The 13037-nt window shown below is 37.8% G+C and overlaps 1 protein-coding gene across 2 annotated transcripts in view; it reads left to right on the top strand.

The window, feature by feature from the left end:
• CADM2 (cell adhesion molecule 2) overlaps positions 1 to 12678 on the top strand; it is a gene marked incomplete at its 5' end in the record, with an annotated part of 586202 nt that extends 573524 nt beyond the window's left edge. For both annotated transcript variants that reach the window (XM_082245592.1, XM_082245593.1), the window contains 2 exons: positions 1079 to 1204; positions 10288 to 12678. In XM_082245592.1, the coding sequence (XP_082101718.1) occupies positions 1079 to 1204; positions 10288 to 10406 (245 nt within the window). In that variant the 3' untranslated portion in view covers positions 10407 to 12678. The remainder of the gene's footprint in view (positions 1 to 1078; positions 1205 to 10287) is intronic.
• Positions 12679 to 13037: the final 359 nt, after the last annotated feature.

Below are 13037 nucleotides of genomic sequence, written 5' to 3'. Positions count from 1 at the left end.
CCCCCAAGGTTATCACATATAAGTACAGTTCGATCCACGTAAAAGAGAACATAACATATGAAAATGCAAGAAACCCCCCCCCCCCCATTCAAACCAAGAATTGGCAGGAGTACCTCCCAAGAAATTACAATAACAAATGGTCCAGAACTAGATCATCAGGGGCCATGCCCGGACTGTCCAACCATACACCCCATACCTTAGAGAATTTCTGAGGCATCTTGGGGACATTTTTTATATTTTTTTTCCAATAAAGAATTGTAAAAATTTGCCTGTTGTTTTTATTTACACTAGTTTTTTTTTTTTTTTTGGGAATGAATAGCGGCACTATGTACCCCATTCACATGGGTGAGGTGGGATATTGGGGCCCACTTGTTAAAAGAGGCTTCCAGATTCCCCATAAGTTTTCCCCTGTACCCATACAACTACTGGCCACTTGGCATGAAGCTTCCCCCAAAATCCATACCAGGCTCAAAGGCCTAAATTTTGCCTGTTTTGTTTACATTTTGCTGTCAGCAGGGAATTCCTGCTGACAGCAAATGAGTTACTGGCTGTAAAGGACACATTGGGTACTGGTTCCTTCGCAATCAGCTATTCACTGGTTGTTTAGGATGTGGTTGGGTGCAGGCTCCTTAACAACCAGCTAGCATTTGTTAAATACCGCTTGACTAGACCATCCCTTATTTAACAAATGTTTTTGCTCAATGTTTTGTAAATTGACTTTTAGACAGGTTTATGCAATATTTCCCTAGCCTGTAGTGAATTGACATATTTCATATGCATGAGATATTTGGGTTAAATATGTCATAGTTGAATGCACATAGCCTAACTTCAGTTTCTCCTAATCTATGACATAAGCCTGCTTAAAACATTGTATATTTGTTCTGAATAAACTCTTGACACAATTATTGAAAATGAACAATTGCTCTTAAAAATGTGATTTATGATTATCGATATTTAAAGTAAACAACATAGACGGTCACAGCTGAAAAAATACAAGAGTTTACCCATTGCTTTTGCCTCTCAAAGTCTAACATATGTTATTCAGTATATCACATGTATTGTTACCTTTCTTTCACAGATCCAAATGCTTATGCTGGTCCTGCGGCCCCAGACCATGCTCTAATAGGAGGAATTGTAGCCGTAGTTGTATTTGTCACATTATGTTCAATTATCTTGCTTGGGCGATATTTGGCAAGACATAAAGGTAAGCTGATGGAAACTACTATTTTATTGACACTACTAATTCTAAGAGGTTTATTATATTTATTGTTTTTCAAACAGTTATAACTAGGCCAGAATTGATGTGTTAGAGCATATGGCTGGCACATAATAAATTCTTAACATTACCAAATGGGAAAATTTAGCTACACTTGTTATTTACCTGAAATGAAGACTCAAGAGAAAGTGAGGGGACATCCCCTCTTTAACAGTTGTAACTAGAACTGGTGTCACCATTGGAAGATTTCTAATCACCTCCTCTATCAGTGACCATGTAAAATGTTGGTTTTTTGAACACTTTCTGACCCAATTATAATAGTAAACAGAACAAACAGAGAATCTCCACAGCAAAGTCACAGATAAGGGTAAAACCTTAGCAGGGGTTCTAATAATTTCCTACTCTATTCTTTAAATAATTGAAGGGCTCGTTCACACCTGGGCAATTTTCTGATTGAAGCTTGTAGCTCTAAAACTCTCAACAAGCCAAATCCCATTCATTTCAATGGCTCCTGTTCACATCTGAGCATTCTGTCGCCTGAAGCAAAATACATGTCGCTCATAAAAGTACACAAGCTTCTTTTTGGCAGATTACAAGTGTTTTTGGCCCCATAGACTTCAATAGAAAACACCTGACCTGAGCGTTTTACAACCGTTTTGTCGCTTGTTTTCTGCTCAAACAGCATCTCTCCACTGCTAATTTCCTCTCCTTCTCCTCCCTCTAGTGCTTTCTATTGACTATACAAAAATGCTTGAAGCTGTAAAATGCTTGTAATACACTTCTAAAATGCTTTAGAAATGCTTGTAAAAATATGCAAAAACGCTTTTAAAAAAATGTCCGAAGAGCGCCAGTAAAACACTACACACAGGTGTGAATGGTGCCTTAGTGTTCTGGATTGAGACAAGTTCACACTATAGAGGGATATGCTTTGTTCATATTTCATGTCTAAGGTTTACAACCACCTTAAAGTTACATCAGACCCAAAAGAGGGAGAAGTGAGGGAGACATGGGGACAGGAGGATTTAGTTTCGAAAGAGGGACTCTTCCTCCAAATAAGGGACAGATGAGAGCTATGGGTTTGTTCCTAAGCCTTTCAAACCTTAGCACATTTCTGCTTGAAGCTTGTTGCTCTAAAATGCTCAACAAGCCAAATCCCCTTCATTTCAAGGTCCCCTGTTCACATCTGAGCGTTCTGTCGCCTGAAGGAAAATGCCTGTCGCTCAGAAAAGTACACAAGCTTCTTTTTGAAAGATTACAAGCATTTTTGGCCCCATAGCCTTCAATAGAAAAGCTTGACTTGGACATTTTATGACTGTTTTGTCACTTGTTTTCTGCTTAAACAGCATCTCTCCACTTCTAATTTCCTCTCCTTCTCCTCCCCTTAGTGCTTTCTATTGATTCAACAAAAATGCTTGAAGCTGTAAAATGCTTGTAATACACTTCTTAAATGCTTTAAAAATGCTTGTAAAAATCTGCAAAAACTTAAAAATAAATGCTCAAAGAGCACCAGTAAATCACTACGCACAGGTGTGAATGGTGCCTTAGTGTTCTGGATTAAGACAAGTACACACTATAGAGGTATATGCTTTGTTCATATTTCATGTCTGAGGGTTACAACCACCTTACAGTTATATCAGACCCAAAGAGGGAGAAGTTAGGGAGACATGGGGACAGGAGGATTTTGTACCAAAAGATAGACTCTTCCTCCAAATAAGGGACAGATGAGAGCTATGAGTTTGTCCCTAAGCCTTTTACACCTGAGCAATTTTCTGCTCTAAGCTTGTTGCTCTAAAACACTCAACAAGCCAAATCCCATTCATTTAAATTGCCCTTATTAACATCAGAGTTTTGTGTCACCTGAAGCAAAACTCCCATCTCTCAAAAAAGTACATGATCTTCTTTTTGGCAGATTACAAGCGTTTTTGGCCCTATAGACTTCAATAGAAATGCCTAATTTGAGCCTTTTATGGATATTTTGTTGTGCGTTTATCGCTCAAACAGAAGCTCTACACATCCAATTTCCTCCCCCTAATTCTTTCTATTTACTAAACAAAAACACCTGAAGCTGTAAAATGTTTGTAATACGCTTCTAAAATGGTTGTAATACTCTTCTAAAGATGCTCAAAAACTCTGAAATAAAATGCCAGTAAATCAGGTGTGAATACAACCTAAGTAAAATGGAGTGGACCTTATTGTTTTAGCAGTTGACTGTTTTACCTGTGTCCTGGATCTGCTGCTAAATAGGACTGTGCGGTCAGTTATTTTTTTTAATGCATCTTTTAATCAAAGATCAAGAATACTTACAATTCTGAGGGAGGAGGAGGGAATAGGGTTGATTTACTAGCAGCAAAAAGGCTGTTTACTTTTAAAGGAAGTTACATTTTGCAAGGGAATTTTCCCACAGCTTAATTAATAAGGTGAATCTCTGGCTTCAATCATCCAGTCACGTGCAAGCAAAAAAACATTTTTTTTCCTTGCATGTAATTGGGTATTCTTTGCAAAGTTAACCATCGCTACATTCACTAAACTCTGGGACAAATGTCCTTGCAAAGTGCAATGTCCCTTACAAAGCAATATCTAAATGAGGAGATTTCAAATTTGCCATTTACCCAGAGACTCTTCATTTAGGGATCAAAATCAAACATTACATTCACAAATATGGCATGACAAACATACACCTATGCCTCATGCCCAACAGAGTCTAACCAACCTTTACAATGTGTGGAGTCTGCTTGATGAACTTTTTTTGGAAAGGGGGTCACTGATTCATAAAATTGGCTGAAGACCAGGGCTCTATTTTTAAATTTAGATTTAAAAGCTACACCTCCTATGGAAGTGATGGCGAACCTTGGCACCCCAGATGTTTTGGAACTACATTTCCCATGATGCTCATGCACTCTGCAGTGTAGTTGAGCATCATGGGAAATGTAGTTCCAAAACATCTGGGGTGCCAAAGTTCGTCATCACTGTCCTATGGTATTAATCATAATAAAAAAGCTCCCTTTGGAGCTATCTGTATAACTAAACTCTCTTAAATACAAGTCACTAAGTGTCAGTGCCCCCCATAATAGGTCACAAAAAGTAGCTCCAAACAAGTAAATAAACTGCAAAGTGAACAGTCTATTTCCCTTTAATAAATCAACCCAACTGACTTCTATCCTTGCACTCCTGAAGTGCTACAGAATAATCTTCTGCATTTAAAACTCTACTTAGTGTGTCAGATGTCTGACCCCCCGTTATGTGCTATGCTTCCAACGACCAGCTGCTAGACCACTACATACACAGATAGAAATAAAATTCTCACAGGATTTTCTACAATCCATCACTTCAAAAACTAAAAGAAAAAGGTTTTTGTTTTAGATACACTTTTCAGGCCCTTGCATTTGGGAACTAAAAACACGTATGGTGTTCGTGTAGTTTTTTTTTTTTTTTTTACTAATCTTAAAGAAACCCATTGCTTTCAGTGGGCCTGTACATAACATACCTATACATATCAGTAAGTTAGTGCTATTTGGATCAGTAAAAAAAAAAAACTGATTTACTGGTCAGTAATTTATGCATGTGTAAGTATGCTCAAATACTTTTCATGTAAATCAAACCTTTCCAGAATAGTGGATGCAAGTATAGGTTGAAGATTTTTCACATGCATATGCATGCATGCATGCAAACATGTGAAAATAGACCATACTTTTTTTGCACAGGAATTTTCTGTTGGGAAGATCCAATGTTCATTCTTCAGTACCATGTGCAAGTATCTTTAAACATCCATCAGTGACTACTTATAACTTGTAATAAGTGTGACCTGTTATTGCTTTATGCTAGGTATAAACTAGCATTGCACTATTTGTGAATATAGAGTATCCCTTAGATATATACAAGCTTGGGACACACACCATGAGGAAAATTAAAGGGACTGCAATTGTTGATCTGCTTCTGAAAATGCTTGTTTTTTGTTTCACCGTCTTTAGTCCTTTCTCATTTACAGACCTGGAATATGTATACAACAGGAAAAGTCACATCTATTTTTATTTTTTCACAATAAGGATTTATTGTTAAAGAACATTTCAAAGTACAACTATATACTGTACATTCATTCTATGTGGGTACTTTTGGGGATCATCATGTCAGTCAGGTGCATAGGATTTTGAAAAGGATGGCACCAATGGCATGAAAAGTTCCCTTTAAGAAAATTTGTGTTGAGCCATTCACATCTTTCCTGGTTGAAATATTGATCCTTATTTACTGTTATGTCCCAGGACATCCTAAGTCCATCTTACAGTACATATTACAAGTTGAACATCCAACAAACTTTATACACTGCCTGGCCAAAAATGAAGTCGCCACCAGGAACTACCTAAGCAACTAACTAAACATACTATTCTATTGGATAGTTACTGCATGTGCCCAAAGAATGAGGTCAGCTGACTACCTGAATATACTGAATGACCAGGTTATTCCATTAATGGATTTTTTCTTTCCTGATAACATGGGTATATTTCAAGATGACAATGCCAGGATTCATCGGCTCAAACTGTGAAAGAGTGGCTCCAGAACTTAACCCCATTGAGAATCTTTGGGATGTGCCTGAGAAGGCTTTGCGTAGTGGTCCAACTCTCCCATCATCAATACAAGATCTTGGTGAAAAATGGATGCAGCACTGGATGGAAATAAATCTTGTGACATTGCAGTAGCTTATTGAAACAATGCCACAGCGAATGTGTGCCGTAATCAAAGCTAAAGGTGGTCCAACGTTTGTGACCTTTTTTGGTGGTGACTTTTTTTTGGCCAGACAGTATATTTAACAAAACTAAATAATATTGGGACAAAAAAAAAACAACCATCTGTATCCACTTAGGCAAGGTTTTGCAGTACATAGCTGGTGGTAGATCTAAAAGAAATGTGGGTAAATGTGCTACTTTATTCCACCTTAAGCAGACTAGGGTATATGACATAGTTACATTGGTAATCTGCTTGAAAAAAGACACAAGTCCATCCAGTTCAACCCACAAAAAAAAAAAAACAAAAAAAAAAAAAAACACCACAAAATGTACATGTCCATGTACACAACCCTATGACAACAGTTGATCCAAAAAAACCTTTGTTAACCACTTGACCTCTGGAATATTTACCCCCCTTCATGACCAGACCACTTTTTTTGTGATATGGCACTGCATTATTTTACCACAAATAAAGCTTTCTTTTGGTGGTATTTGATCACCACTGCATTTTTTATTGTTTTGCACTATAAACAAAAAAAGACTGACAATTTTGAAAAAAAAAAAAAAAAATTACTTTTTACAATAAAACGCTTCCAATAAAGAAAATGTAAAAAACTATGGTATATATTTATGGATTTATTGATTTTTTTTTTTACTAGCAATGGTGACTATCAGTGATTTATAGCAGGATTGCGATATTGCGGTGGAACAATCAGACACTAACAAACACTTTTGACAATTTGCAGGAACCAGTGACACTAATACAGTGATTGGTGCTAAAGTGCACCGTCACTGTACTAATCACACTGGCTGGGAAGGGGTTAAACATCAAAGGCAATCAAAGGGTTAACCTATGTGCCTAACCAGTGTTCTTGTTTACTGTATGTGCTGCTTTTACTAGGGGAAGAGATTAATTTTAGTCTCTGCTTTCTGGAAACACAAAATTCACCCCCCTGTCAGAAAAGAACTCTGCCTTGTTTACATAGGCAGAGCCCCATTCTGAGTCTCTGCCCCACGATTGGTGGGTGCTGGCAGAGATCGAGTGCCCGACACCTGCAGATTGGCTTCTGCTATGAATAATCACAGCAGAAACAGCCCACCAGTGCCGTGCGCGCCCCCTACCTGATCCAGCTACCACACTGTAGCAGTAAAACTGCTATAGGTCAGTCAGCAAGTGGTTAAAGTATGATCCAATTTGCTCCAGCAGGGGAAAAAATCCTTCCTGATCTCCTAAGTGTGCATGAAAAAATAATTAAAAAAAAGGAATTATTGTATAAATACATCTATTACGTACATATGTGATAAGACAGAATATTAAGATCTCAAAATTGTGCTAAATCTACAGAATACAGTCCAAAAATGCTGATCACAATGGTGTATCGCACAATTGTATCAAAAAAGTCATCCATATCTTTCCCAACCCCCTCTTTATACCAGGCAAGGACATCAAAGCCTTCCAGTGGTGGACGAACAAAGGTCTGTTCCGCATAGGACACTTTCTATCGTCCTCAGGCCCTCTATCCCTGTCCCATTGCGTCAGTAAACTTAAGAATGCCGTTGACGGAAAAATTTTGCTTCTCCCAAATTTCTCATTTTTTGCACTCACTGTGGACGAATAAAGGTGAACCCCCTACCTTGACCCCTTATGAAAGGTGGTGTTCGGAGTCCTCTGATCTAAAGGGGGGCATATAGATTATATACTCAGCGCTTATGGATTCCCTGGACAAGCCCGCCTATGCCCTCAGGTGGGAACAAGATCTCCAACTTGAACTCTCTTACAGAGAGTCTTACTTACACGTTGGTATCTCGTTCCGACAAGGATTGCACTTATGTTCCCTAATGCCTCTCCACTCTGTTTCCAGGGATGCGATCACCAGGGATCGTTTCTACACACCTGGTGGTCCTGCCCGATAATCAGGTCCTTTTGGAACACAACTTTCCACCTGATCCGCTCGGTCACGGGCCTCCAGATCATTCAGACACCCCAAGTGGCGTTTCTGCATGAACTCCCTCATAAGTGTTCTAAACATCTATCTGCGCTCATTTTTTTCATGCTACTGGGTGCAAAACTTACCCTGGCTGAAGCCTGGAAACAACCTTCCGTGTCCCACGTGGCCACCAAACGTAAAATCTCATGGATAATGACCCATGAAAAGATAGTGGCAGTCCTTCAAGACCAGGTGAAACGTTTTGAGAGTATATGGGAGCCTTGGGCCCACTACCTTAATACTACACTTTAACCCTGCCCCGTGATCCTCCTCAGAGATCCCCTGGTGACCCCTCCCCCCCCCTCTTTTTTTTTTTTTTCTTCTCTCTTCCTTTTTCATCCCCTTACCCTCTCTTCCTTTCTCTCATCTTCCCTTATCTCCTCCTCTTCACCTCTTTCATTTTCTCTGTGATCTTTTCCTTCTCTCAAATGCGTCCTACTCTGCTCGCTCCATCAGACTTTCTCCACCGCACCACCTATTGCCTCTGTCGCCCGATTCTTATGTCACGTTGACAGTGCTCCCGGATTCTGGTTGGAGCCTGTTCTTTTTTCCCTCCAGTGGTGGGTGGCCTGGACCCCAAAAGTGTCGCAACCCCTCGGGTGCTGGGGGTCAGTTCCCCACCCACCACTACCGTTTTTCCCCCTTTTTTTTTTCTTTGGAATTTTGTGTAAGGTGGTAGGGCGGCCTGGAGAAGGTTTCTGTCTTTACCATTTCTGAAGGCAGCTGTTTCTCATTCATATTGCTTAGATTGCTATTACTGCCTTACTGGGTTACTGTTCATCAGGCCCTTATACCGATTCGGTTCTCTTTGTTACCTACTGTTTTGATGAATCCTGTATCAAAATGTACACTTTACTGTTCTCTGATACGCACTTACTTGTTACCGGATAATGTTTTTTTTTTGCATTTGCTTGTTACTTGTTGTTATCTCTCAATAAAAACGATTGAAAGAAAAAAGTCATCATACTTAAACAGCAATCTGCCAAAGGTGTTCTCTAAATATTGTGAAATAGTGTGCAAGAGAAAAAGCCTTTATCATGATTACCCCTTTTTGGCACACTCTCACCATCTAAGAATGAGCCCCACAACACAGAAACTGTACAATTAGATTATAATGATTGTAGTTAGCTTTAAAGAGACATGTCATGCCCATTCATAGCAAATGTGATGGTGTATTTGCAAAGGGGCACCCAAACCCACAGCTACTTATCTTACCAGTGCTTCTTCCTCCCTTGCAGCTAGTGACAATATCCTTTAGGTGTATGGGGGGGAGTATATGACCCTTTCCCATGTGACAGTGCTGGAGTCTAGCAGCCAATTGCTATGCCCATGTCACATGAAGGATGTATCTGACAAAAACTAATAATGGGAATTGTAGTTCAGAAGGAGGACTGCTGGCAAGGTATCTGTGGCTCATGGGGGCCCTTTGCAAAGGTGCTGCTACTTTGCCTTGAATTGGCAGAGTCCCTTCAAGGGTGAGTGTATTTTAGTGCTGCAGAATGGTTGGAATTAAAGTATAACTAAAAGCAAAGCTTTTTTTTCAGTTTTTGACAGAGTGGGGAGGGATTAGAACACCAGTCAGTTTTTTTTTCAGTCTGTGCCCCTGCTAAGGAGACTCCTCCCCTCTTATTTGTCCAGTTTACCATTATAATTAGTAAAAGTAAAAGAAAATCCAAATTTTGGGTTGTCCCTAGAAAAGTAATAGAGGGAAACGTTTCCAATGGGGACACTAGTTCTATGGGAGCTGGGGGTCCCCAAAGAATTCCCTTAATTTACAGGGAGTTCCTCTCAGTTCCTATTTGGCTATGGGGCAGAACGTGAAGGGAAATCTCAGCAATGGGACACATATGGCAAAAAAAATATGACAGGAGTTAAAACACTCCCATACTCTATTCAAAATGAGAAAAAAAAAAGTTTTGCCTATAGTTCTACTTTAAGATGGTGCAGCATTTACAGGCTTATTTAGTATACAGTACACAATTACATTTTGATTTAAAATGTGCAGCTACCCAAGGCAACCAATCTAATTCCAGTATACTGACTTGCTAAAAAAGCCCCTTTGTTTTCTGAAAATATACACCAAGGCGATATTGCTGTGCTTTTTGTATGCTCTGACAGTAATTTGCCTTGTAAACTAACATTAAAAACAGTGTTTCACCTGCCATGGCAAGTCCAATCAATGCAAACATTTGGCACTGCAAAGCAACATTAATGTAATCTGATGTAGATCAGAGCATTGTATATAAATGATATGGTAATATATTGTAAGCGGCTTTGCCTTGCATCCATCTCTAAATGAAACAAGAGACAGCTGATGACGAGCAAAATATCTAACAACCATTTTCTGTAATCTCAATCTTTGCAGGGACATACTTAACAAACGAAGCAAAAGGCGCTGAAGATGCCCCCGATGCAGACACAGCCATTATCAATGCAGAAGGCAGCCAAGTCAACGCAGAAGAGAAGAAGGAATATTTCATTTAAATGCAAACCCGGGTGACAACGCATTTCACTTATCAGGCTGACTGCTGGAAAAAACTGGCTATCACTTTTCAGAATTCATTCCCCCGCCATCTTCCGCTTCATTTTATTAACTTCTGCTATCAATAGCCAGCTTAGGCCAACAATCAGCTGTTGACGGCATTATAAATTAATTGCATTTCATAATGCAGGACTTTTCTTACTGCTAAAAAAAATATATAAAACAAGAAAAAAAAATGTCCATCACTCTGTTATAATTCAGTCATACAGTGCTTGAATATACAGCCTTAACAGTTTCTTTTCCACTTTTTATTTTTCAGAACATATTTTATTTTTTATGTTTACGCAATGACAGACTTCCAGGCTGCCCTTTTCTATATATTCTCCAGCACACATACATAAACACACAGACATGTATATTTAGTCCATGTTATTGTACTACAATGCTCTGAGTCTATGATCTACTCATAGATAACCATTATTTCGGTAGGATTTTGAGTAACAACTCCCCATGTGGATGTGTGAGGTATTACGTACAAAAAAAAAAACTGCAATAATTTGGACTACACTCATTTATGCATGTATACCGTATGGTGTGTGTGTTAAACCATCAATCAACATTAATTTGGTGCAGACTTGATTAGAATTCAATACCACAAGGACGGTAGTTTCTATGCTTGGTAATCCCTAAAGGGTCTGTTTTTGGATTATGTACCACAAAGCCAACAGAAGTTCATACACACAACAGATAGTGGTACTAATTCTAGAGGTATGCTTTATCATAACAGTAGTAGTTCTAAATCTGTCAGTATGACCAAGGCAGAGCCATTCATTGCATTCTTTACACAGTCTTTATCTAATATAGGCTTGAGAAGCAAATTAGATTATTAAAATTAAGCCCAGGTTTTATTAAAATAGTACTTCCACATAGTTTTTATTAGTCTATAAAATTATGATTTAGGATGTTTAACACTGTTTATTTTCCTTACTGAAATGTGTTTATTTAATGTTACAATCTTATCCATATTTATTGTTACTGTATGGATGCTATTTTTTTTTAGGAAAATGTGTAAGATTACCTGTGCATTTCAGTATCTTGTATATAGTACATATATTAAATCAAGTTGAACATTATTTGATACATATTTAACTTTTTTGGATGTAAGCGAGTCACAAGTACCCATTTTCTAACGCTCCTCCCCTCTTGGATATGAAACTAAATCAGTATTATGTGTATGATGTATTTGAATTTCTGTCTGTATGTCCTAGCACTGTTCCAAACTTTTCTAGATCATTCTAATTTTTATCTGTCACACAACGGAAGCACAATGACAAAGGGAAGATATTTTAATCTTGCAACCAGTGTCGAGCCTCAGGTTTTCAAGTTTAACCATAGCTGAGTAAAACTCTGAAAATATTACTTCATTGCTTAGTTTTCATGTTCTTTTACAGTTTAGAAAAAAAAATTAAATATTGTTTTGATTGTTCTTTTTTCCTTTACATATTTTTTGTCTTATCTTAGTTTCTGTTGTATTGGTTTGCCAAAAATCAAGAAAAATAGATAAAAACACTGCAGCAAACAGTACATAGTGTAAATGGACTAATTCTATTAAATTCCTGTCTATGCATATTGTTAGGTATAACATGTCATATTTCGAACATGCTTTAACTGCACAGCAAAATCTTCAGTATAAATTACCCTTAAGATGAAATACATTTCTAAATTTATTTGTGAAGTTTTATGATCAGAAATCCACCCAGCTGATCATGGATTCAAAAAGTCTGTTGGCTTATTTTATTTTTTTTCTTTGACTTACAACAAAAATTGTTAGATTGCACTTTCCGTATTGTTTCCTAAAGCTGGAAAAAAAAGGAATCACTCTGAATTATACTTTGTCTCAATCATCCAGACATTGGACATTTGAATCGGATATTGTTAACAAGGTAGCTAGACATGTTAGGAGCAAGAGCATTGACAGCTTACGATGCAAAAATGACATCTCTTTTTTTTAGAGCATGGAGTCAGGAACTTAAGACACTTTAAAAAAGTTGTCTTAGAATATGTATATAGGAAACAAATGTTGTTTTTCTTTTTTTACTTTTGCTCATTCCCAAGAGGATTTACAACTTGGCAGAGGTTCCCAACCTTTTTTAGTGAGACATTCGAAGGAGTAGCTGTTCACTCTATGAATCATGAATAAAAGCATAACACAAATGACCTTTCTTCACAATAATAAAAACACAATTGAATTGGTCTAAATTCAGCACTGACATCTGTGATTTAATGACTCTTTTTTCTCTAATTACTGAAAGCAGAAAGCACTTTCGGATCATCTTTATATAGATTGCAAACTGCAAAATCACAAGTTGTTTTTATTTCAGACAGATATTTGGAATTGTAAAATAAAATTTTGTTAAAAAAAATAATAACAAATAAGCATTTAGAACAAGACAATTGATTTATAGAGCAGTACAATGTGTTAGTTAAAGAGAGAACACAAGTAATTCCCTTTCAGACAAGGGGGGATCTGGCCTCTAACTCATTGACTTGTGTGTTTAAATTTCAGCTTCAGCCATTGGCCCCTGTAAATGGATTATTTCATCAAAGGAGCTAATGAGACCCAGAAAAACAGG

Source organism: Pelophylax lessonae (assembly GCF_965119305.1).
Source record: "Pelophylax lessonae genome assembly, chromosome: 2".
NCBI lineage: Eukaryota > Metazoa > Chordata > Amphibia > Anura > Ranidae > Pelophylax > Pelophylax lessonae.
Note: the sequence above shows the minus strand (reverse complement) of the source record. Positions and strands in the feature narration are given on the sequence as shown.